At 42.3% G+C, this 25,840-nt stretch overlaps 1 protein-coding gene across 2 annotated transcripts; it reads left to right on the forward strand.

Moving 5' to 3' along the window:
• Positions 1–1,971: 1,971 nt before the first annotated feature.
• pan2 (poly(A) specific ribonuclease subunit PAN2) lies at positions 1,972–25,480 on the forward strand. Of its 2 annotated transcripts, none has more exons than XM_058051651.1 (26): positions 1,972–2,053; positions 3,015–3,323; positions 3,401–3,570; positions 4,331–4,451; positions 4,537–4,614; positions 4,698–4,968; positions 5,149–5,494; positions 16,991–17,087; positions 17,193–17,312; positions 17,398–17,517; positions 17,612–17,740; positions 17,823–18,022; positions 19,137–19,285; positions 19,366–19,472; positions 19,567–19,665; positions 21,083–21,171; positions 21,279–21,423; positions 21,496–21,633; positions 21,700–21,759; positions 23,008–23,098; positions 23,179–23,336; positions 23,411–23,554; positions 23,747–23,926; positions 24,004–24,097; positions 24,926–25,129; positions 25,222–25,480. In XM_058051651.1, the coding sequence occupies exons 2-26, from the start codon at positions 3,033–3,035 to the stop codon at positions 25,254–25,256; spliced, it is 3,636 nt and encodes a 1,211-aa protein (XP_057907634.1). In that variant the 5' UTR covers positions 1,972–2,053; positions 3,015–3,032; the 3' UTR covers positions 25,257–25,480. The 2 variants fall into 2 exon arrangements, with proteins under 2 accessions (XP_057907634.1, XP_057907635.1); XM_058051652.1 differs by having other exon boundaries at positions 24,926–25,117.
• Positions 25,481–25,840: the final 360 nt, after the last annotated feature.

The following is a 25,840-nucleotide window of genomic DNA, read 5'->3' on the forward strand; positions in this document are numbered from 1 at the left end:
CGGTACGAGATGAGATTTTCGAATTCACATTCATACCTATGGACAATTTGGAGACGCCAATTAATCTGGCATGTTTTTGGAATGTGGGAGGAAATCACATGCTGGACAAAGAAACTAATAGTTTTTTTTTATGTATTGCAAATCTTTATTGTACATAGGTAGCATACAAAATAATAAATAGCTATAAATATAATAAATATTGTTTCAACAAATACAAAACGTCTCTTAACGTTCCATTGGAAATACAAGACAAGCTCGTTTGTGAACATCATCAGTCACTATCGACAGTTCATGTCTGTTGACTTTCTACACGCACTTCACTGCCAAGCCTTGTGAGTGATGAGCCGGATCCCCGACTGCAAAGACTCGAGCTGTGAGGATGGAGAAGGAGAAGACTCGGTCCAGGATATACTTGCACAGTGCAAACTTTTGCCAATTTTGGACTTTGTGTATCTCCTCCTTAATGGCGTCCTGCAGAAAGACATCACATCTTATCTATCTAAACCTGGTTTGACTTGTACATTTTTTTTTTTAATGAGTTTGAGCCCACTGACCTTCTGAGGTTCCCCGCCCTTCATCTTGATGTATCTACTCATACTTGTATGCAGGCTGTCCAACGGTGGCTTCACTTGAAGGGCAAAGTTTGAGCAACTTTGAAATTCTGACACCCTCTGAAGTGCAGATTGATAGCCGGTTAGGACCTTGAAGATCTTATTTACACATGGCTGTCGGACAAAAGAAACCCATCACAATCAAGAACAACCCCGCTACGGTCACTGCGGTGGTCTTGTGGACGATTGTTGTTGCTTACAAGAGAGTCGCTTGCCATGTTCTCGGGATCACACTTATCCGTGGCCTCCATAAAGGCAAGCCCGGTGAAGATTTTTGAGACATCTTTTGATCTATTCCAAGCCTGGAAAACATTCCAGACTCATTGAAATACAGAATATAATATACACACAGTAAACATAATATAGACTTTTGCAATATGAAGTTCTAAAAATGCAGATTTTGTATTATTCTACACCATTTTTATATAACATACAATAAGGGAAATCATTTCTTACCTGTTCTGAAGCACTTTTTGCAACCTGGTTGAGCAGCAGCGCACCGTCCCTCACCTCTACACATACCTTATCTTTCAGCAGGCCAGGAGCGCACGACACAGCAGCCAAGAGCAAAAAAACAGATGCTACAATTTTGAAAACAAACTCCATGTTAGATTGTTAATGATGTCTATTGTGCCCTGGCTCTGGGTGTATGTTGAGTGATGACTGCTGGTACTGGGCTTTATATCTAGGAGAATGAGTCAGTGTGGGAATTTCCTGCATGCATGCATGGGCCTCAAGTGAGTTGAAGCGTGGAGCAACCTGCTGTCTAATTCATAATTCATAGACAATAATACAAAGAAATGTTTTGTCTATGTAGCTCTTAAACTCCAGTAAAAATAAATGTATTTGGATTATTGAGGGAATTAGAAATTTACCAGTTTATTTTCCATTTGTAATGATAGATTAGAATTTTATTTATTTTATTTTTACTGACCCTCCTTTTCTAAGAAAGCATTTCAATCATTTTTTTGTTTAAAAATAAAAAAATTTCGGAGAGATTCATCTGCACTTTAATTTCCCAGTTTTTTCGTTTTCATTTTGGACACAAAGAACCTTATGCTTTACATCTAAATACATTACTTACTTTCTTATTTACATTTTAATTACTGTATATATAGGAATGAATGGAAAAAAACGCGTGTTTATAGGATGTTTCTCATTTTTAAAGGTACGTATATGATGTATTGCAGAATTTCCAGCAGAAGTCGTCACTGCTGTTTGGAGAAATGCAAAGATAAATTAAATCCATCGATCCATCCATCCTTCCGTTTTCTGCCTCTCATACACGGCAAATTACATTATTCCAGCAAACACATTTACAGCACCGAACTTTCCCAGTGCTCATGAACGCACCGGCGTTGCTCCGGAAGTGTTTGCTTCAGTGTGTTGTTGTTTGTTTCGACTACTAAGAGCATGGGAGGCAAATTGAACTTCCAGCCCAGGTTGGCAAATACTTTGGATTTGAATTTCATCAATCATCAATGAATTTAATTGGTTTTGAATTTTGTGGCGGCGATGAACTAACGCGGACTGTATGCAGCTCAGTTTATCTCTCGTCTTAGCCAAAAGCTCATCTTAATCTTGAATTCCAAACTAGCTGACCAACAATTCTAAATACTGTATTTTTCAGTAATGGCACAAGTTTTCCCCTAATTTATATTGGAATGTTGTCTTCGGTTCTTCCCTTATTTATATTTAAATGTATTAGGTTTGGGTTTTTTTTAACGCTTCGTATTAGCTTCCGGTTAGCTAACAGCAGAGACCAATCAAACAGTATGATTTAAAGACAAAGCATTGTGTTGTTATTAGTAGCATGTTGTATGTTACAATTTTTTAAAAATAAAGCATGACTTAAAAATGTTATTCTTCACTCACTTCTCTAACCAAAATATTAAAGACGTTAGACCATATTTTATACCAGAAAATGGTGCTTTTCGTCCCCGTTGCTTTAACATTTAGTGACGGATCATATCATATTTCAAAGGTTGTACTTAATTTTCCAGTTATGAATTAACTTGATGTGGTCCAATACTCAATATATATTTGATACGAAATTGAAGTTTAAGAAGTAATTTCCTGTAACATGTATACGAATGAAAATACACTTGTTATCATAAAAAATGCACTATTAAGCACGTCTGCATGGACTCTCCTACAGAGCGCGCATGCTCACTGTCACTAAAATGTGTTTTTTTTTTTACATTGCTATTATTAATTATTATCAACATAACAGCCGTTTTGCTTGATATGCTGCCTTTTTTGCTCTATTTTTTTTCCTTTTTTGGAAAAAAAATGAGCTGTGGGCGCCTAATGGGGTTACAGTTTCATGAGCCCTCAAGTATAACAACGTTTACTTTCATATCGTGGCTGTCATTTTTCACAGACATTGCTCATATACTGCAGGTTGATGTAGCTGAACTCATGATGAACTACAATGGTCTGGACTCTGGTATGGGGGAGTACTCCGCCAGTCTCCATGGGACTCTGGATGCAGGAGGAATGGAGCCATCCATGGATCCTCACATCAACCCCAGCCTCCTGCAGAGCGTTGAGATTGATCCAGACGGCCTGGCTGTGACAGTTTCTGAACCTGTGCATCTCATGGAAGGGATGTTTTCTGAGCTCCACAGTGTGGTTTCAGAAGTTGGCATCCCGGTGACAGCCACGCATTTTGATCTGCAGGAAGAACTGCTGTGGATGGGGAACCACAGAGTGAGAGCTTAGATTACTGTGATTGTGTTCCTTAAATGCATCTTATCTATTGTCTTTTATTGTCCATTTGCTTACAGGGTCATGCTACCTCCTTCTTTGGACCTACAATGGGTCGCTATTCTTCTTTTCAAGTGCATGCAGCTGATGACATTCGACACATTCAGAGTTTGGAAACAGGCGTGCTGTTCCTCTCTAAGTGCAACCTCAAGTGCTACACTCGTGGGGGCCTTGTCATGTTTGATTATCCGTAAGTATTCTGTATTATATATATATATTTTTTAGTTCATCGTCCTTGATAAGGTATAACATGATGATATGGCGGGCTGCACGGCGGGCGAGTGGTTAGCATGCAGACCTCACAGCAAGGAGACCAGGGTTCAATTCCACCCTCGGCTATCTCTTTGTGGAGTTTGCATGTTCTCCACGTGCATGCGTGGGTTTTCTCCGGGTACTCCCACATTCCAAAAACATGCTAGGTTAATTGGCGACTCCAAATTGTCCATAGGTATGAATGTGAGACATGTGACATGTCATTTACTTCAGATCTACTACTAATTGTTTAAATACTATTCCACTGGCAAGTCAGTGAGAAAATACTAGCTCTTTCTTTGGTAGGAGCCAATCACAAGCTATCAGTGCACTCACAATAAGTTTGTCAAATTGACTTCAAATTATTTCACACATATGAATGTGAGTGTGAATGGTTGTTTGTTTATATGAGCCCTGTATTTGGCTGGCGACCAGTCCAGGGTGTACCCCGCCTCTCGCCAGAAGACAGCTGGGATAGGCTCCAGCACCACCGCAACCCTCATGAGGAAAAGCGGTAGAAAATGAATGAATGAATGATGATATGACATGGTGGTTTGTTTATATGTGCCTGTGATTGACTGGTGAGCTGTTCAGGGCTTGGACACCACCTCAGGATGGGCTCCTGCTCTCCTGTGATCCTAATGAGGAAAAACAGTATAGAAAATGTATGGATGTCAATGACAATTTGTATATTCCAGGATGGAGGAAGGAGCTGATATGCATAGCCTCCTAATGACTGACAACAACGCCTTGATAATGGGTGGACTACAGAACTATGTAGCAGAAATTGACTTGAATACAGTTCAGGAAACTCAAAAGGTGACACTCTTATTTTGCACAGCATCACATGACACATGTTTCTAAATGAAATACTTCTGAACTTGTATTTTTATGTACATAAAAGTTCACCGTGGAGGTCCCCGGTGTAGCAATTATGCGCCAAAGCAGTCGTTTTTTCTTCTGTGGGCATACATCCGGCAAGGTAAGTATGCTCCAGTAATATGTGAAATATAGTTTTTCAAATTTCATATCACAACGGTCGCGTTCTTGTTCTCTTCAAATCAGGTGACGCTTCGTGACTTGCGTACGTTCAAGATGGAGCACGAGTTTGACGCCTTCTCGGGCAGCCTGTCAGATTTCGACGTGCACGGGAACCTCCTGGCCGCATGCGGCTTTTCCAGCCGTGGACTGAACGGCCTGGCTTGTGACCGCTTCCTCATGGTGTATGACCTTCGCATGATGCGAGCCGTCACGCCACTTCAAGTACACGTGGACCCTCTCTTCTTGCGCTTCATTCCTACTTACACGTCACGCTTGGCCATCATCTCACAGACAGGTACGGCTCACTGTCAATTTTTGTTGATTTTAATACACGCATTTATATAAAATATATACATTATGTGTTGTTTATTTTAAAAGCATCAAGTTGGGGATTTTTATTGGTCAAAAGAGTCACAGTAGTCAAAATCTTGATACCAGTTTGAAAGTAAATATCTGCCCCATGTTCCCCTTTCAGGTCAGTGTCAATTCTGTGAGCCCACTGGGCTTGCCAACGTGGCAGACATTTTTCACGTGAACACCGTGGGCCAGCTGCTCATGAGTTTTGACGTATCGTCCAGCAAACAAGCGTTAGCCTTTGGGGACTCTGGGGGATGTGTTCACCTGTGGTCGGATGCTCCGGAGGTTTCATACAATGACTACTCTCGGGAGACAGAGTTTGCTCTGCCGTGCCTCGTGGACTCATTGCCTCAGCTCGACTGGAACCACGACCTGCTGCCGCTTTCTCTCATTCCAATGCCGCTAACCAGCACAGAGCCACTACTGTCAGACTGGCCTGCTGCACAGGCCACACCCAGCCCACGGTAATGAAGTCATTCAGTTCTTTCTCTAGTTTACTCTGCTCCCTGGAATATTTACCAACGCACCAAATCTGCATGAAAGCCACCCCGAGCGTCTACTTCTGTGTCTAATTCTGTGTTTGAATTGGCTTCTGTAAAACATGAAGCTACTAGCATACTTAGGGATGAGTCACAGATACACTGAGGAAGTCAGAGTAGGTGGACACGGCGGCTAACACCACTCTGTCCATAATGGAGATGTGTGATGTCACTAGTACTCGCTGCAATGAAGTTTCAAGTATACCTCTTACCGTGTGGAAGTTCAGTCAGTTCTCTTATCTGAATTTGTGGTTAAACAACCCTCAGTATTTTATTGAGTCATGTCATTGATAAATGACACAACCCCCAGCGGCGTAATCACCCCAGTGAATAACCATTGATTTAATCTGTGATTTTTTAACACCAACGTCTGCAAAATGTACATTTATTAGACAGCAGTGGGTGAATCACTGAGGAGATTCTGTTGAAAGTGTTTATGTTTCAGTACACGTCACAATTTTCCATTAATACTTCAAATTGTCAGTTAGAAAAGAAACACAAAAGTTAGTGGCTTGGTCGGCAACATATTATCAGAAAAGCTGCAAAAATGTTGATGAAATGTGCTCTGCTAAAAACCCGGGAATGGTATAACATGGCAACTGTTTAGCGCAGGGGTCTCAAACTCAGGTTTTCCAAGAAAAAAACAAAAAAACGCATTTATTAAAAACAAAAAATTTTTAAAAACTTCGCTTTGGTTCCAATTTTCTACAAGAAAAGCTCTGATAAAACATTCCACTGTTCTCAAATATCTTACTTTTTATTTTTCTACACAAAATAAGATGAAAAATAAATAAACAAAAATTAATCAATCAGTAATAAATAAATATAATAACTAGAAAATTCCCGCGGAAATTTTGATGGACTGGCCACCTGTGCTGTGAACCTCGGGCCCGGTGGGCCAACGGCTACTGCGGTAGCACCTAGCAAGAACGCCTCAAGTACGGAAAAAGTTGATGCAGTCCCATAGTGTCCCCACATCATGCCAAGTGTGTAATTGACTTTAAACTTGAGTAAATTAGCTTAAATGTTAACATGCTAACAATCATTATGCTAGCACCAAGCAAGAGAGCCTCAAGTTTAGAAAGTGCCAAGGTTGTCCTATAACCTCCCTACATCATGCCATGTGTGTATTTGCATTTAAACATGAGTAAATTAGCTTAAATGCTAACATGCTAACAGTTATCATGCTAGCACCTAGCAAGAGAGTCCCAAGTTTAGAAAGTGGCAAGGGTGTCCTATAACCTCCCTACATCATGCCATGTGTGTATTTGCCTTTAGACATGAGTAAATTAGCTTAATTGCTAACATGCTAGCACCTAGCAAGACAGCCTTAAATTTAGAAACTCCCAAGGATGTCCTATGACGTCCCTGCATCATGCATGTGTGTATTTGCCTTTAAACATGAGCAAATTAGCTTAAATGCTAACATGCTAACAGTCATCATGCTAGCACCTAGCAAGAGAGTCCCAAGTTTAGAAAGTGCCAAGGTTGTCCTATCACCTCCCTACATCATGCCATGTGTGTATTTGCCTTTAAACGTGAGTAAATTAGCTTAAATGCTAACATGCTAACAATCACTATGCTAGCACCTAGCAAGAAAGCCTCAAGTTTAGAAAGTGCCAAGGTTGTCCTATAACCTCCCTACATCATGCCATGTGTGTATTTGCCTTTAGACATGAGTAAATTAGCTTAAATGCTAACATGCTAACGGATAACATGCTAGCACCTAGCAAGAGAGCCTCAAGTTTAGAAAGTGCCAAGGTTGTCCTATAACCTCCCTACATCATGCCATGTGTGTATTTTCCTTTAGACATGAGTAAATTAGCTTAAATGCTAACATGCTAACAGTCATCATGCTAGCACCTAGCAAGAGAGTCCCAAGTTTAGAAAGTGCCAAGGTTGTCCTATAACCTCCCGACATCATGCCATGTGTGTATTTGCCTTTTAACGTGAGTAAATTAGCTTGAATGCTAACATGCTTACAATCATTATGCTAGCACCTAGCAAGAGAGCCTCAAGTTTAGAAAGTGCCAAAGTTGTCCTATAACCTCCCTACACCATGCCATATGTGTATTTGCCTGAAGACATGAGTAAATTAGCTTAAATGCTAACATGCTAACGGCTACCATGTTAGCACCTAGCAAGAGGGTTTCAAGTTTAGAAAGTGCCAAGGTTGTCCTATAACCTCCCTATATCATGCCATGTGTGTATTTGCCTTTAAACGTGAGTAAATTAGCTTAAATGCTAACATGCTAACAGTTATCATGCTAGCACCTAGCAAGAGAGCATCAAGTTGAGAAAGTGCCAAGGTTGTCCTATAACCTCCCTACATCATGCCGTGTGTGTATTTGCCTTTAGACATGAGTAAATTAGCTTAAATGCTAACATGCTAACAGTTATCATGCTAGCACCTAGCAAGAGAGCCTCAAGTTTAGAAAGTGCCAAGGTTGTCCTATAACCTCCCTACATCATGTCATGTGTGCATTTGCCTGTAGACATGAGTAAATTAGCTTAAATGCTAACATGCTAACGGCTACCATGCTAGCACCTAGCAAGAGGGCCTTAAGTTTAGAAACTGCCAAGGTTGTCCTATAACCTCCCCACATCATGCCATTTGTGTATTTGCCTTTAAACGTGAGTAAATTAGCTTAAATGCTAACACGCTAACAGTCATTATGCTAGCACCTAGCAAGAGAGCCTCAAGTTTAGAAAGTGCCAAGGATGTCCTATAACGTCCCTGCATCATGCATGTGTGTATTTGCCTTTAAACATGAGCAAATTAGCTTAAATGCTAACATGCTAACAGTCATCATGCTAGCACCTAGCAAGAGACCCTCAAGTTTAGAAAGTGCCAAGGTTGTCCTATAACCTCCCTACATCATGTCATGTGTGTATTTGCATTTAGACATGAGTAAATTAGCTTAAATGCTAACACGCTAACGGCTAACATGCTAGCACCTAGCAAGAGAGTTTCAAGTTTACAAAGTGCCAAGGTTGTCCTTCAACCTCCCTATATCATGCCATGTGTGTATTTGCCTTTAAACGTGAGTAAATTAGCTTAAATGCTAACATGCTAACAGTTATCATGCTAGCACCTAGCAAGAGACCCTCAAGTTTAGAAAGTGCCAAGGTTGTCCTATAACCTCCCTACATCATGCCATGTGTGTATTTGCCTTTAGACATGAGTAAATTAGCTTAAATGCTAACATGCTAGCACCTAGCAAGACAGCCTCAAGTTTAGAAACTACCAAGGTTGTCCTATAACCTCCCCACATCATGTCATGTGTGTATTTCCCTTTAAACGTGAGTAAATTAGCTTAAATGCTAACATGCTAACAATCATTATGCTAGCACCTAGCAAGAGAGCCTCAAGTTTAGAAAGTGCCAAGATTGTCCTATAACCTCCCTACACCATGCCATATGTGTATTTGCCTTTAGACATGAGTAAATTAGCTTAAATGCTAACATGCTAACGGCTACCATGCTAGCACCTAGCAAGAGAGCCTCAAGTTTAGAAACTGCTAAGGTTGTCCTATAACCTCCCTACATCATGCCATGTGTGCAATTGCCTTTAAACGTGAGAAAATTAGCTTAAATGCTAACATGCTAACGGGTCCATGCTAGCACCTAGCAAGAGAGCCTCAAGTTTAGAAACTGCCAAGGTTGTCCTAGAACCTCCCTGCATCATGCCATGGGTGTATTTGCCTTTAAACATGAGTAAATTAGCTTAAATGCTAACATGCTAACATGCTAACAATTAGCATTTAGCCACAGAGAGAGTTCAGAAGTTTATCTAAAAAATGAGCCATCAATCACGTTTCTACGTGGCCGTATGGCTGAGCTACAAGGCTGTGAAATGTCTGTAAATTCTCGTTTTCTCTGGAATGCGGCTGTTCTAAAAATAGAATTCTGTACCTAATCAACTGGCCCATTTTTGAACGTTTCGGTTAATAGCGTCGCCATGGTTACACAAAACGTTCCAAAAAATAAATACCGCTGTAGTCCCGAGCGTCACGATTCCGACGGTGTAACATGTGTGGGGGTCCTTCTTGCGGTTTTGGCCGCATTACGCGCGCAAAAAGTGGAAGATTAAGATATAATAATAACTAGAAAATTCCCGCGGAAATTTTGATGGACTGGCCACCTGTGCTGTGAACCTCGGGCCCGGTGCGCCAACGGCTACCACGGTAGCACCTAGCAAGAAAGCCTCAAGTACGGAAAAGGTTGATGCAGTCCCATAGTGTCCCCACATCATGCCAAGTGTGTAATTGCCTTTAAACTTGAGTAAATTAACTAAAATGCTAAAATGCTAACATGATAACGGCTACCGTGCTAACACGTAGCAAAACAGCCTCAGGTCCTGAAAAGTTTAGGGCAGTCCTACAGTGTCCCCACATCATGCCATGTGTGTATTTTCCTTTAGATATGAGTAAATTAGCTAAAATGCTAACATGCTAACAGTCATCATGCTAGCACCTAGCAAGAGGGCCTCAAGTTTAGAAAGTACCAAGGTTGTCCTATAACCTCCCCACATCATGACATGTGCTTAGTAGCCTTTAAGCATGAGTAAATTAGCTTAAATGCTAACATACTAACAGTTATCATGCTAGCACCTAGCAAGAGAACCTCAACTTTAGAAAGTGCCAAGGTTGTCCTGTAACATCCCTACACCATGCCATGTGTGTATTTGCCTGTATACATGAGTAAATTAGCCTAAATGCTAACATGCTAACGGCTACCATGCTAGCACCTAGCAATAGGGCCTCAAGTTTAGAAAGTGCCAAGGTTGTCCTATAACCTCCCTATATCATGCCATGTGTGTATTTGCCTTTAAACGTGAATGAATTAGCTTAAATGCTAACATGCTAACAGTTATCATGCTAGCACCTAGCAAGTGAGCTTCGAGTTTAGAAAGATCCAAGGTTGTCCTATAACCTCCCAACATCATGCCATGTGTGTATTTGCCTTTAGACATGAGTAAATTAGCTTAAATGCTAACATGCTAGCACCTAGCAAGACAGCCTTAAGTTTAGAAACTGCCAAGGATGTCCTATGACGTCCCTGCATCATGCATGTGTGTATTTGCCTTTAAACGTGAGCAAATTAGCTTAAATGCTAACATGCTAACAGTCATCATGCTAGCACATAGCAAGAGAGTCCCAAGTTTAGAAAGTGCCAAGGTTGTCCTATCACCTCCCTATATCATGCCATGTGTGTATTTGCCTTTAAACGTGGGTAAATTAGCTTAAATGCTAACATGCTAACAATCATTATGCTAGCACCTAGCAAGAGAGCCTCAAGTTTAGAAAGTGCCAAGGTTGTCCTATAACCTACCTACATCATGCCATGTGTGTATTTGCCTTTAGACATGAGTAAATTAGCTTAAATGTTAACATGCTAACGGCTACCACGCTAGCACCTAGCAAGAGAGCATCAAGTTGAGAAAGTGCCAAGGTTGTCCTATAGCTCCCCTACATCATGCCATGTGTGTATTTGCCTTTAGACATGAGTAAATTAGCTTAAATGCTAACATGCTAACGGCTACCATGCTAGCACCTAGCAAGAGGGTTTCAAGTTTACAAAGTGTCAAGGTTGTCCTATAACCTCCCTATATCATGCCATGTGTGTATTTGCCTTTAAACGTGAGTAAATTAGCTTAGATGCTAACATGCTAACAGTTATCATGCTAGCACCTAGCAAGAGAGCCTCAAGTTTAGAAAGCGCCAAGGTTGTCCTATAACCTCCCTACACCATGCCATGTGTGTATTTGTCTGAAGACATGAGTAAATTAGCTTAAATGCTAACATGCTAACGGCTAACATGCTATCACCTAGCAAGAGAGTTTCAAGTTTACAAAGTGCCAAGGTTGTCCTTCAACCTCCCTATATCATGCCATGTGTGTATATGCCTTTAAACGTGAGTAAATTAGCTTAAATGCTAACATGCTAACAGTTATCATGCTAGCACCTAGCAAGAGACCCTCAAGTTTAGAAAGTGCCAAGGTTGTCCTATAACCTCCCTACATCATGCCATGTGTGTATTTGCCTTTAGACATGAGTAAATTAGCTTAAATGCTAACATGCTAACGGCTAACATGCTAGCACCTAGCAAGACAGCCTCAAGTTTAGAAACTGCCAAGGATGTCCTATAACGTCCCTGCATCATGCATATGTGTATTTGCCTTTAAACATGAGCAAATTAGCTTAAATGCTAACATGCTAACAGTCATCATGCTAGCACCTAGCAAGAGAGTCCCAAGTTTAGAAAGTGCCAAGGTTGTCCTATAACATCCCTACATCATGCCATGTGTGTATTTGCCTTTAGACATGAGTAAATTAGCTTAAATGCTAACATGCTAACGGCTAACATGCTAGCACCTAGCAAGACAGCCTCAAGTTTAGAAACTACCAAGGTTGTCCTATAACCTCCCCACATCATGTCATGTGTATATTTGCCTTTAAACGTGAGTAAATTAGCTTAAATGCTAACATGCTAACGGCTACCATGTTAGCACCTAGCAAGAGGGTTTCAAGTTTAGAAAGTGCCAAGGTTGTCCTATAACCTCCCTATATCATGCCATGTGTGTATTTGCCTTTAAACGTGAGTAAATTAGCTTAAAGGCTAACATGCTAACAGTTATCATGCTAGCACCTAGCAAGAGAGCCTCAAGTTTAGAAAGTGCCAAGGTTGTCCTATAACCTCCCTACATCATGCCATGTGTGTATTTGCCTTTAGACATGAGTAAATTAGCTTAAATGCTAACATGCTAACGGCTAACATGCTAGCACCTAGCAAGAGAGCCTCAAGTTTAGAAACTGCCAAGGTTGTCCTATGACCTCCCTACATCATGCCATGTGTGTATTTGCCTTTAGACATGAGTAAATTAGCTTAAATGCTAACATGCTAACATGCTAGCAATTAGCATTTAGCCACAGAGAGAGTTCAGACATTTATCTCAAAAATGAGCCATCAATCACGTTTCTACGTGGCCGTATGGCTGAGCTAAAAGGCTGTGAAAAGTCTGTAAATTCTCGTTTTCTATGTGCTGTTCTAAAAATAGAACAGCGATTCCCTAATCAAGTGGCCCATTTTTTAACGTTTTCGTTAATAGCGTCGCCATGGTTACACAAAACTTTCCAAAAATTAAATACCGCTGTAGTCCCGAGCGCCACGTTTCCGGCGGTGTAACATGTGTGGGGGTCCTTCTTGCGGTTTTGGCCGCATTACGCGCGCAAAAAGTGGAAGATTAAGATATACGGAATAATAATAACTAAACAGCAATAACAATATGGGCTGGCTCAGTAGCCAGCCCATAGACTGCTACTGCAAGTAGCAGTCTATGGGCTGGCTACTGAGCCAGTCCATAACTAGAAAATTCCCGCGGAAATTTTGATGGACTGGCCACCTGTGCTGTGAACCTCGGGCCCGGTGTGCCAACGGCTACCGCGGTAGCACCTAGCAAGAAAGCCTCAAGTGCGGAAAAGGTTGATGCAGTCCCATAGTGTCCCCACATCATGCCAAGTGTGTATTTGCCTTTAAACTTGAGTAAATTAGCTAAAATGCTAACATGCTAACGGCTACCGTGCTAACACATAGCAAAACAGCCTCAGGTCCTGAAAAGTTTGGGGCAGTCCTACAGTGTCCCCACATTATGCCATGTGTGTATTTTCCTCTAGACATGAGTAAATTAGCTAAAATGCTAACATGCTAACAGTCATCATGCTAGCACCTAGCAAGAGGGCCTCAAGTTTAGAAAGTACCAAGGTTGTCCTATAACCTCCCCACATCATGACATGTGCTTAGTAGCCTTTAGGCATGAGTAAATTAGCTTAAATGCTAACATGCTAACAGTTATCATGCTAGCAACTAGCAAGAGAACCTCAACTTTAGAAAGTGCCAAGGTTGTCCTGTAACATCCCTACACCATGCCATGTGTGTATTTGCCTGTAGACATGAGTAAATTAGCTTAAATGCTAACATGCTAACAGGCATTATGCTAGCACCTAGCAAGAGAGCCTCAAGTTTAGAAAGTGCCAAGGATGTCCTATAACGTCCCTGCATCATGCATGTGTTAATTTGCCTTTAAACATGAGCAAAGTAGCTTAAATGCTAACATGCTAACAGTCATTATGCTAGCACCTAGCAAGAGAGCCTCAAGTTTAGAAAGTGCCAAGGTTGTCCTATAACCTCCCTACATCATGCCATGTGTGTATTTGCCTTTAAACGTGAGTAAATTGGCTTAAATGCTAACATGCTAACAGTTATCATGCTAGCACCTAGCAAGAGAGCCTCAAGTTTAGAAAGTGCCAAGGTTGTCCTATAACCTCCCTACACCATGCCATATGTGTATTTGCCTGAAGACATGAGTAAATTAGCTTAAATGCTAACATGCTAACAGCTACCATGCTAGCACCTAGCAAGAGGGTTTCAAGTTTAGAAAGTGCCAACGTTGTCCTATAACCTCCCTATATCATGCCATGTGTGTATTTGCCTTTAAATGTGAGTAAGTTAGCTTAAATGTTAATATGCTAACAGTTATCATGCTAGCACCTAGCAAGAGGGCCTCAAGTTTAGAAAGTGCCAAGGTTGTCCTATAACCTCCCTACATCATGTCATGTGTGCATTTGCCTGTAGACATGAGTAAATTAGCTTAAATGCTAACATGCTAACGGCTACCATGCTAGCACCTAGCAAGAGAGCCTGAAGTTTAGAAACTGCCAAGGTTGTCCTATAACCTCCCCACATCATGCCATGTGTGTATTTGCCTTTAAACGTGAGTAAATTAGCTTATATGCTAACACGCTAACAGTCATTATGCTAGCACCTAGCAAGAGAGCCTCAAGTTTAGAAAGTGCCAAGGATGTCCTATAACGTCCCTGCATCATGCATGTGTGTATTTGCCTTTAAACATGAGCAAATTAGCTTAAATGCTAACATGCTAACAGTCATCATGCTAGCACCTAGCAAGAGACCCTCAAGTTTAGAAAGTGCCAAGGTTGTCCTATAACCTCCCTACATCATGTCATGTGTGTATTTGCCTTTAGACATGAGTCAATTAGCTTAAATGCTAACATGCTAACGGCTAACATGCTAGCACCTAGCAAGAGAGCCTCAAGTTTAGAAACTGCTAAGGTTGTCCTATAACCTCCCTACATCATGTCATGTGTGCAATTGCCTTTAAACGTGAGTAAATTAGCTTAAATGCTAACGTGCTAACGGCTACCATGCTAGCACCTAGCAAGAAGGCCTCAAGTTTAGAAAGTGCCAAGGTTGTCCTATAACCTCCCTACATCATGTCATGTGTGCATTTGCCTGTAGACATGAGTAAATTAGCTTAAATGCTAACATGCTAACGGCTAACATGCTAGCACCTAGCAAGAGAGTTTCAAGTTTACAAAGTGCCAAGGTTGTCCTTCAATCTCCATATATCATGCCATGTGTGTATATGCCTTTAAACGTGAGTAAATTAGCTTAAATGCTAACATGCTAACAGTTATCATGCTAGCACCTAGCAAGAGACCCTCAAGTTTAGAAAGTGCCAAGGTTGTCCTATAACCTCCCTACATCATGCCATGTGTGTATTTGCCTTTAGACATGAGTAAATTAGCTTAAATGTTAACATGCTAACGGCTAACATGCTAGCACCTAGCAAGAGAGCCTCAAGTTTAGAAACTGCCAAGGATGTCCTATAACGTCCCTGCATCATGCATGTGTGTATTTGCCTTTAAACATGAGCAAATTAGCTTAAATGCTAACATGCTAACAGTCATCATGCTAGCACCTAGCAAGAGAGTCCCAAGTTTAGAAAGTGCCAACGTTGTCCTATAACATCCCTACATCATGCCATGTGTGTATTTGCCTTTAGACATGAGTAAATTAGCTTAAATGCTAACATGCTAACGGCTAACATGCTAGCACCTAGCAAGACAGCCTCAAGTTTAGAAACTACCAAGGTTGTCCTATAACCTTTCCACATCATGTCATGTGTGTATTTGCCTTTAAACGTGAGTAAATTAGCTTAAATGCTAACATGCTAATAATCATTATGCTAGCACCTAGCAAGAGAGCCTCAAGTTTAGAAACTGCTAAGGTTGTCCTATAACCTCCCTACATCATGCCATGTGTGCAATTGCCTTTAAACGTGAGTAAATTAGCTTAAATGCTAACATGCTAACGGCTACCATGCTAGCACCTAGCAAGAGAGCCTCAAGTTTAGAAACTGCCAAGGTTGTCCTATGACCTCCCTACATCATGCCATGTGTGTATTTGCCTTTAGACATGAGTAAATTAGCTTAAATGCTAACATGCTAACATGCTAGCAATTAGCATTTAGCCACAGAGAGAGTTCAGAAGTTTATCTAAAAAATGAGCCATCAATCACGTTTCTACGTGGCCGTATGGCTGAGCTACAAGGCTGTGAAAAGTCTGTAAATTCTCGTTTTCTCTGGAATGCGGCTGTTCTAAAAATAGAATGGTGTACCTAATCTAGTGGCCGATTTTTTTTTCTATCGCGAATAGCGTCGCCATGGTTACACGAAACGTTCCAAAAAATAAATACCGCTGTAGTCCCGAGCGTCACGATTCCGACGGTGTAACATGTGTGGGGGTCCTTCTTGCGGTTTTGGCCGCATTACGCGCGCAAAAATTGGAAGATTAAGATATAATAAGAAGAAAAATAACTAAACACCACAAGCAATAACAATATGGGCTGGCTCAGTAGCCAGCCCATAGACTGCTACTGCAAGTAGCAGTCTATGGGCTGGCTACTGGGCCAGTCCATAACTAAACGCACAAGGAATAACAATATGGGCTGGCTCAGTAGCCAGCCCATAGACTGCTACTGCAAGTAGCAGTCTATGGGCTGGCTACTGGGCCAGTCCATAATAATAAAACAGCAAATAATAAAAACTCAAGAAACCACATATAATTGGTGGGTAGGCAAATTATTTTTTTCAGATTAAAATGAACAAAGCATTATTAGAGCCCTGTAGACATGACAAAACACGACTATAGTCACATTTATACTCTTTTTATTTACAACATATTGCGCAACTGCAGGGTCTTGAGACACATGCTAACTCGCAAACTAGAGAGCTAGCGACCTAAACGGTAGCCTTCAAGTTATTTCCTTTAAACTTAAATAGCCAAAAACTTACCACTTCCACACGGATAGGGAGGATAACTATTAACAGTTATTTAACCTTTAACATGAACATTAATCAAACGTAATATTTTTTTCTGGGTACATGATACCATACAGCATCCATATCAAACTTGCACGGGCCGCACTAACATTAAACTTTCATATCAAGGCGGGGGGCCTCAAACTAGTGTCCTGCGGGCCACATTTGGCCCGCGGGCCGCGTGTTTGAGACCCCTGGTTTAGCGGATATAAATTTTTGTATTTTGTTTGACTCACAGACGAGCTCCTCCTGTGGACTCAGAAATTCTGCGCACAATGAAGACGGTTGGATTCATTGGCTACGCGGCAAACCCTCGTGCTCGTCCCCGTAACCAGGCACGTTTCACATCCTGTACAGTATAATATAATCTGCCATGTTTTTTGTAGTGTTTACATATCAACGGAAACTCTGTTTAATCGCTTTCCTAACCTTGTCTTCAGGTGCCCTACAAAATTAAAGACGTGGAGCAAGACTACGACAGTTACAATCAGGTTCCCGAGTCGCCAATTGGTCGTGATGAGGAACCTCACCTCTACATGGTACCCAAGAAATACAGAAAGGTCAGAGTTTTTTTTTATTCTAGTAATGTTGAGTTGTGAGTTGTTCCTGAAACTATGATATTTTTGGTGACGTGTGCTGGAGTAGGTGACAATTAAATACTCCAAATTGGGACTGGAAGACTTTGACTTCAAACATTACAACAAAACCTTGTTTGCTGGCCTGGAGCCTCACATTCCGAATGCGTACTGTAACTGCATGATCCAGGTGAGATCTTTTTTGCTTCATACAAACATGGACATGGAGATGTTTTCTTTTCTGTTGATTCTGAATGTTTGCTGCTTTGTTTATGTGCCGGCAGGTTTTATATTTCCTGGAACCAATTCGCTGCCTAGTGCAGAATCATTTGTGTCAGAAGGAGTTTTGTTTGGCTTGCGAGCTCGGATTTCTCTTTCACATGCTGGATTTGTCCAGAGGAGATCCGTGTCAGGTAGCTCTTTGTCCGTCAATCCTAAATTGCATCCACATTTGTCTCGATGTGACACCAGCCACTCCTGTCTTCTCTGATGTAGGCCAGCAATTTCCTGCGGGCATTCCGTACCATCCCTGAGGCGTCTGCATTGGGTCTGATCCTCGCGGACTCTGATGAGCAAACAGGGAAGGCCAGACTCGGACGCTTAATCCAAAGCTGGAACCGCTTCATCCTCACACAGTTGCACCAGGAGACTCAGGAGCAGGAGGGTCCGCAGGCCTACAGGGGAGCCAGCAGCAGGTCAGAGGCACAAAGCCAGTTGTGATGATGGTTTCCAAAGTAACTGAAGTCGCTAGCAATAGTGGTGAGGTACCCAAGTGGTGCAGCTAGATGCACTACAGTCTTGTAACTGACTGTCAGGGAATTTCATCAATCAATTTCAAAATCTTTCCTCAGAAAAAAAACTTCTTTGTAATAAATGACGAGATAAAAAAAGAACAGGAATTGCTGGATGTTCTCTGTTGTTCCTCTTTATAGTATCTTTCACCATTGTTTTGCATTTATCAGCAGGTTGTTCTGCCATGATGTCATACCATAATCATATCTCATTCTTTTAATTCTCGATACTGCAAAAATATGAATTAAATTAAATTGTGAAAAGACAAAAGTGAAAAAGACACATTTTTCTTACTATCCATCCATCCATGTTCTATACCGCTTATCCTCACTAGGGTAGCGGGTATGCTGGAGCCTATCCCAGCTGTCTACAGGCGAGAGGCGGGGTACACCCTGGACTGGTCGCCAGCCAATCACAGGGCACATATAGACAAACAACCATTCACACTCACAAAATCAATCAGTAATAAATAAATATAATAATAATAATAATAAAACGGCAATTAATAAAAATTTAAGAAACCACATATAGTTGGTGGGTAGACCAATTTATTTTTTACAACATATTGCGCAACTGCAGGGTCTTGAGACACATGCTAAACACATGCTAACTCGCAAACTAGAGAGCTAGCGACCTAAACGGTAGCCTTCAAGTTATTTCCTTTAAACTTAAATAGCCAAAAACGTACCACTTCCACACGGATAGGGAGGATAACTATTAACAGTTATTTAACCTTTAACATGAACATTAATCAAACGTAATAATTTTTTCTGGGTACATGATACCATACAGCATCCATATCAAACTTGTGCGGGACGCACCAACATTAAACTTTCATATCAAGGCGGGGGCCTCAAACTAGTGTCCTGCGGGCCGCATTTGGCCCGCGGTTTGAGACCCCCGGTTTAAAACATCTTCACAGAATCAATCTCATTTAGTATCTGGAACAAATACTACAAATACTGAAAAAGTTATACACGGCATGTATGTATACACACCATGCTTCATATGTTCCAGCTCTCTGGGCTCCTCTGGTGAGTCGGCGGTCGGGAAGCTGTTTGGATGCGAGGTCGAGAACAGCAGCCTGTGTCGCTGCGGTAAGGAAACGGTCCGCTCCTCCCTCACGTTGCTCTTCACCATGCACTACCCTGAGCAAAACTCTCAAGGTGAGTCTCCCCTTTAGCAACACTTCAAACACTAATATGATTGACAAGTATTGTTGACCGAGCTTCGTTTGACTCATCAGAGAAAACGATAAAGGAGTACGACTTTGCTGAGATCCTGAAGAAGAGTATCTGTTTGGAGCAGAGTACGCAGGCGTGGTGTGAAAACTGTGAGAAGTATCAGCCCACAGTGAGTTTTCAGCATGCTGTCATGTCGGCCCATTCGCTTCCACGCTCGTGAACCCGTCTTGAAGGAACCGCTTTGGTCTGTTGCATCTCCCCAGGTGCAGACGCGCAACATTCGATGCCTACCGGATGTTTTAGTCATAAACTGTGAAGTGAACAGTGCTAAAGAGGCGGAATTCTGGAAGGTTCAGGCAGAGGTAATTGTTTTGTTTTTTTGCATTATAAAATGTGTCAATGTGGGGTTTATTAATAATGGTTTTTCTTCAGAAGCCGACCCGTCTGAACCACTAAATACTCTCCACACTTTTTTACTATTCACCTTTACTCTGTTCAACACCTACAGTCGTCCCTCGCCTTTTTGTGGTTTGAACATCACTTTAAAAAAATGAACCAATATATGATCACTTTATGATCGGTGATCATTGGGAGTGACCGGGATGGATAGGATCAGGAACAAGTACATCAGAGGGACATTCCATGTTAGAGACCTTGGAGATAAAGTTAAGAGAGGCCAGACTGAGATGGTTGGGACATGTCCAGAGGTGAGATAGTGAATCCTGCTAGAAGGATGCTGCTAGGTTGGAGTCGTAGAAGAAGACCATAGAGGAGGTTTATAGATGTAGTGAAGGAGGACATGAGGGTAGTTGGTGTGAGAGAACAGCTACAGAAGATGGAGTCGATTTAAAGGGAAAAGCCGAAAGAGGAAGAAGAAGAAAACTGAAACGCAGCCTGACTCTGGGGGCCCAAAGGAGACCACTACCTGAGCTTGAACCGAAGACTCGTACACAAGCAAGTCTATTCTCAGAGTGTCAGGAAGTCAGTTCTAGAGTAGTCATATTTCCTGGTTGTAGTCAGGACTATTGTTATACTAACTCCTTATTTCTAAAATCACAAATACTTCAACTTAGTTAGTTATAGTTCATCTTCAAACAGCTAAAATAATGCATAAGGCTGAAAACAACCAATTAGCTAAAAATGTCATCCAATACTTCTCTACAAGAGAGGAGAAATATGATCTCAGGGAAGAACTACATTTGAAACACTTCTATGCTAGGACTACGTTATGCTAGCCATAGCATTTCAGTATGTGGAATCAAACTATGGAATGGATTGAGTAAGGAAATCAAACAATGCACAACGATGAGCCAATTCAAGAAACAATACAAGCAGTTGATGTTTGCTAAATACAAGGATGAAGAGTCTTGAACCAGTCATGATGTGCTATATATATCACTATATTGACACGCACTATGGTACACATTATGTCATTGGATGCTCATATCACCTTGTACTTCAGTACGAGGTACATTATTAAAAAAAAAAACAAAAAAAAAAACCTTAAACTATATTATGGAAAGCAGGAAGTGAACAAATGTAACAGTTACTGATTGTAAAAGTACCAGATGGAGGGGTAGGATTTAATAAACTTTGCTTCTTCCTACTCCTTTTGGACATGTGGAACTGTGAACTGATTATGTGATGCATTCAATTGTCATCTGATGCATGTTCAAATGAAATAAAACCATTACCATTATTGTTCATGTCCAACTGCATATTCATACATCTGCTAGCTGTTAAATATAATATGCAACTTAGTTGTGTTTCTCACCACAGTACGCTTTCACTAAAGCCACAAAGAAGGAGGAATCGGAGCCTGCAAAGCCTAAAGAACACCCACCCATGCCCACCGAGTGGTGCCTGGAGTAAGACACCCTCCTTCTTTTATTATTATTATTATTATTATGAGCATCATCACCACAAAGTTAATCAATGCTTGACCCTAATGTGACTGCCGCTCCATCTTACGCAGCGGCGAGGACATGTGCAACATGGAGGGCTTCACCTTCAACACCCGCTTGGAGGACCTGAGGCACATCTGGATCCCTCTCACATTAAAGATGTCAATCAGCAAAAATCAGGGATTGGAAATCAGCAGTTGGCGCGAAGGAGAGGAAGTAAGCGAAGAAGCTTTACCAGATGAAGATGATTCGTTTTTATTTTTTTTTTTTCCTTCTCATTTTGACTAGCTGAGTGCTGCCGAGGAAGCGGAGGGAGCGTCTCTTTATGACCTGGTGGTCACCGTGCCGCACATCCTCGACGCTCGCGCGGGTGGAAACCTGGTGGCGCACATCAAAGTGGGAGAAACATACCATCAGAGAAAAGAGGTTAGCGGGTGGGAATCGGTTTTTCGTTCCGTCTTGGTGTCGCTGATCTCTTATTGTTCCGTGCAGGGAGTCACACATCAGCAGTGGTATCTTTTCAACGATTTCCTCATCGAGCCCATCGATAAGGTAAATAACGCAATTCAACATTAACTACAAAATTCCCGCGGAAATTTTGATGGGCTTGCCACCTGTGCTGTGAACCTCGGGCCCGGTGTGCCAACGGCTACCGTGCTAGCACCTAGCAAGAAAGCCTCAAGTGCCGAAAAGGTTGATGCAGTCCCATAGTGTCCCCACATCATGCCACGTGTTTATTTGCCTTTAGACACAAGTCAATTAGCTAAAATGCTAACATGCTAACAGTCATCATGCTAGCACTTAGCAAGACAGCCTCAAGTCCCAAAAGTGTCCAGGCAGTCCGATAGTGTCCCCACATCATTCCATGTATTTGCCTTTAGACATGAGTAAATTAGCTAAAATGCTAACATGCTAACAGTCATCATACTAGCACCTAGCAAGACAGCCTCAAGTCCCAAAAGTGTCCAGGCAGTCCGATAGTGTCCCCACATCATTCCATGTATTTGCCTTTAGACATGAGTAAATTAGCTAAAATGCTAACATGCTAACAGTCATCATACTAGCACCTAGCAAGACAGCCTCAAGACCCAAAAGTGTCCAGGCAGTCCGATAGTGTCCCCACATCATTCCATGTATTTGCCTTTAGACATGAGTAAATTAGCTAAAATGCTAACATGCTAATAGTCATCATGTTAGCACCTAGCAAGAGACCCTCAAGGTTAGAAAGTGCCAAGGTTGTCCTGTAACATCCCTACATCATGCCATGTGTGTATTTGTCTTTAGACATGAGTAAATTAGCTAAAATGCTAGCATGCTAACAGTCGTAATGCTAGCACCTAGCAAGAGAACCTCAACTTTAGAAGGTGCCAAGGTTGTCCTGTAACATCCCTACATCATGCCATGTGTGTATTTGTCTTTAGACATGAGTAAATTAGCTAAAATGCTAACGTGCTAACAGTCATCATGTTAGCACCTAGCAAGAGACCCTCAAGGTTAGAAAGTGCCAAGGTTGTCCTGTAACATCCCTACATCATGCCATGTGTGTATTTGCCTGTAGACATGAGTAAATTAGCATAAATGCTAACATGCTAACGGCTACCATGCTAGCACCTAGCAAGAGGCCCTCATGTTTAGAAACTGCCAAGGTTGTCCTATAACCTCCCTGCATCATACCATGGGTGTATTCGGCTTCATAAATGAGTCAATTAGCTAAAATGCTAACATGCTAAGAATTAGCATTATGGCTGGGCAAGCCCATAATTATGAGATTGCTGGTAATATAAATGTGTTTGATTTCAGACTGAAGCTGCACAGTTTGACATGGGATGGAAAGTGCCCGCCATCTTGTATTACGCAAAGAGGAACTACCACACCAAATACCACCTTCGCAGTGAGTTTTACTTCATGAATAATAGTACGCACACACATGGAATATTCCCCCGAGTGGCTCACTTTGCTGTGCGCCGTCAGTTAAAAACCCCATCGACGCCAGCGTGCTGCTGACGGAGGCCTCGCTGGCTCGGAAACAGAGGAAGACTCACGCCACTTTCATCCCGCTCATGGTCAGCGAGATGCCGCAGGCCGGCGACTTGGTGGGGTTGGATGCCGAGTTTGTTACCCTCAACCAGGTCAGTGTTGGGTCACGACCGCTGGTGCGAAATCTGGAGCCATCTTGATTTTGATGATGTCGCGTGGCTCGCAGGAAGAGGCAGAACTACGCAGCGACGGCACCAAGTCCACCATCAAACCCAGTCAGATGTCCGTCGCCAGGATCACCTGTGTGCGGGGTCAGGGCCCCAACGAGGGGGTGCCCTTCATCGATGACTACATCTCCACTCAGGAGCAGGTGATGTTGATCGATACAGTTATTGATAAAAATCCAAACACAGTGGCGTCTCAGTTAGAGTCCGCCCTGGTTAGCATGTTTTTTGGTTAACATTCATGCTAAAATTTGCATACTTTTCTGGAATTGCACCAACTGTATGCTTGTGGTTGCGGTACGTATGTGTCTAACGGAGCTGCACGTTTCCTCCCGCAGGTGGTGGACTACTTGACTCAGTATTCCGGCATTAAACCAGGCGACCTGGATGCAAAGATCTCGTCTAAGCATTTGACCACATTGAAGTCCACCTACTTAAAGCTGCGTTTCCTCATCGACACGGGAGTCCGATTTGTTGGCCACGGCCTCCAGAAGGACTTCCGGGTTATCAACTTAATGGTACGTTCGCTGTCATCGACTGTTGGGTTTGCTTTATTGGGGAGTTCGACAATGGATGATCTTTATCTCCTTTCAAGGTGCTGAAAGATCAAGTCATTGACACGGTCTACCTGTTTCATTTGCCCCGGAAGAGGATGATTTCACTCAGGTTTCTTGCCTGGTACTTTCTTGGTAAGTCAACTTCTTTAAGAAATACTGACAGGTACTTCCTGGATCATCTGGGATGACAGAGGTACCAGAGGTTCCTTTGACACCATTCATTCATTTTCTACCGCTTATCCTCACGACGGTCGCGGGGGTGCTGGAGCCTATCCCAGCTGCCTTCAGGCGAGAGAGGCGGGGTACACCCTGGACTGGTGGCCAGCCAATCACAGGGCAAACAACCATTCACACTCACATTCATACCTATGGACAATTTGGACAAATGTTTTTGGAATGTGGGAGGAAACCATAGTGCCCGGAGTGCCCCGGAGTGCCCCGGAGTGCCCCGGAGTGCCCCGGAGTGCCCCGGAGTGCCCCGGAGTGCCCCGGAGTGCCCGGAGTGCCCGGAGTGCCCGGAGTGCCCGGAGTGCCCGGGGTGCCCGGAGTGTCCCGAGTGTCCCGAGTGTCCCGAGTGTCCCGAGTGTCCCGAGTGCCCCGAGTGCCCCGAGTGTCCCGAGTGTCCCGAGTGCCCCGAGTGCCCCGTTTCCTCCCACAGAAAACCCACGCATGCACGGGGAGAACATGCATACTCCACACAGAGATGGCCGAGGCTGAAATTGAACCCTGGTCTCCTAGCTGTGATATCCGCACACTAACCACTCGACCGCCATGCCGCATCTTTGACACCAATGTGACTCAAACTATATTCCTGAATTAGCCATTAATCTAGATTATTGGCCAAAAATATGATTTAACTCGATGATTGGGCCATCCCTCTACAAAGTTTGCTATTTTTTGTTGTAATCTTGCTAATTGTTGAGTCCCGATCCTTGAAACCACCTTCATCCCTGCATTCAGACCTCAACATCCAGGGGGAAACCCACGACAGCATTGAGGACGCTCGCACCGCCTTGCAGCTGTACAGGAAGTATCTGGAGCTGAGTCGCGGAGGCGGCACAGACGAAGTCAGGAAGGTCCTGAAGGGACTCTACGAAAAAGGCCGCCAGCTGGACTGGAAAGTCCCGGATACAGATGCAGGAGATGGTCAAGGTAGCCCAAAAAGTACGAAATGGTGCAGGAGGAATGTGCCACGTCGCCTGGGGTGACGGTGAGAGTTTATTCGTAGACTGATGAGAGTCTTCTTCCTCCATCAGGTGCTGCCGTGTTTCCATCTGTGATGGGCCTGTGATTCATCATCGAGGACGCCGTCAGCATCCTCCATTTTGTATCGCATTGTAAAGTTCGCATTATTGCCATTACGTTGTTGCTTTTCACTCAACACTTTTATCATTATTCATGTTTTTCAGTGAAATGATTGAAGATGAAGTGAAGTATTTTTAGATGTACCGGCCTTTTGTGCTGGTAAAAAGTTTTTGTTGTGTAATAAATTGAATTAAATCTTGTTGAATATGAGTGATGACAAAGGAAGAACATATTAATTCCTCGGCTATTAGGATGCTTATTTATTCGGAGATTTGTACCTGAAATAATACTTTAAAACCACTTCTGTAGCTGGAAGAATATTTGTAAATTGAATAAAAAGCACCCTCTGCTGGCTAAATTTGGATGGAAAAAGCGTACCTATACTGCAAAAATAGTTATAACATTTATAGTATAGTTTTGAAAAGTTGAATAATTTTCAGTTGAACTGTAATTAATGTTAAATGCAACAAAACAAGTAGCTCAATTAATAAAGGATCACAGTGAATATTGCAAACAGTTTATTCGTAATAAATGAAAACTGTGCCATTCAGTGAGTGGGGAGAAAGAGCG

This window comes from Doryrhamphus excisus, chromosome 16, assembly GCF_030265055.1.
Source record: "Doryrhamphus excisus isolate RoL2022-K1 chromosome 16, RoL_Dexc_1.0, whole genome shotgun sequence".
NCBI classification, from domain to species: Eukaryota; Metazoa; Chordata; class Actinopteri; order Syngnathiformes; family Syngnathidae; genus Doryrhamphus; species Doryrhamphus excisus.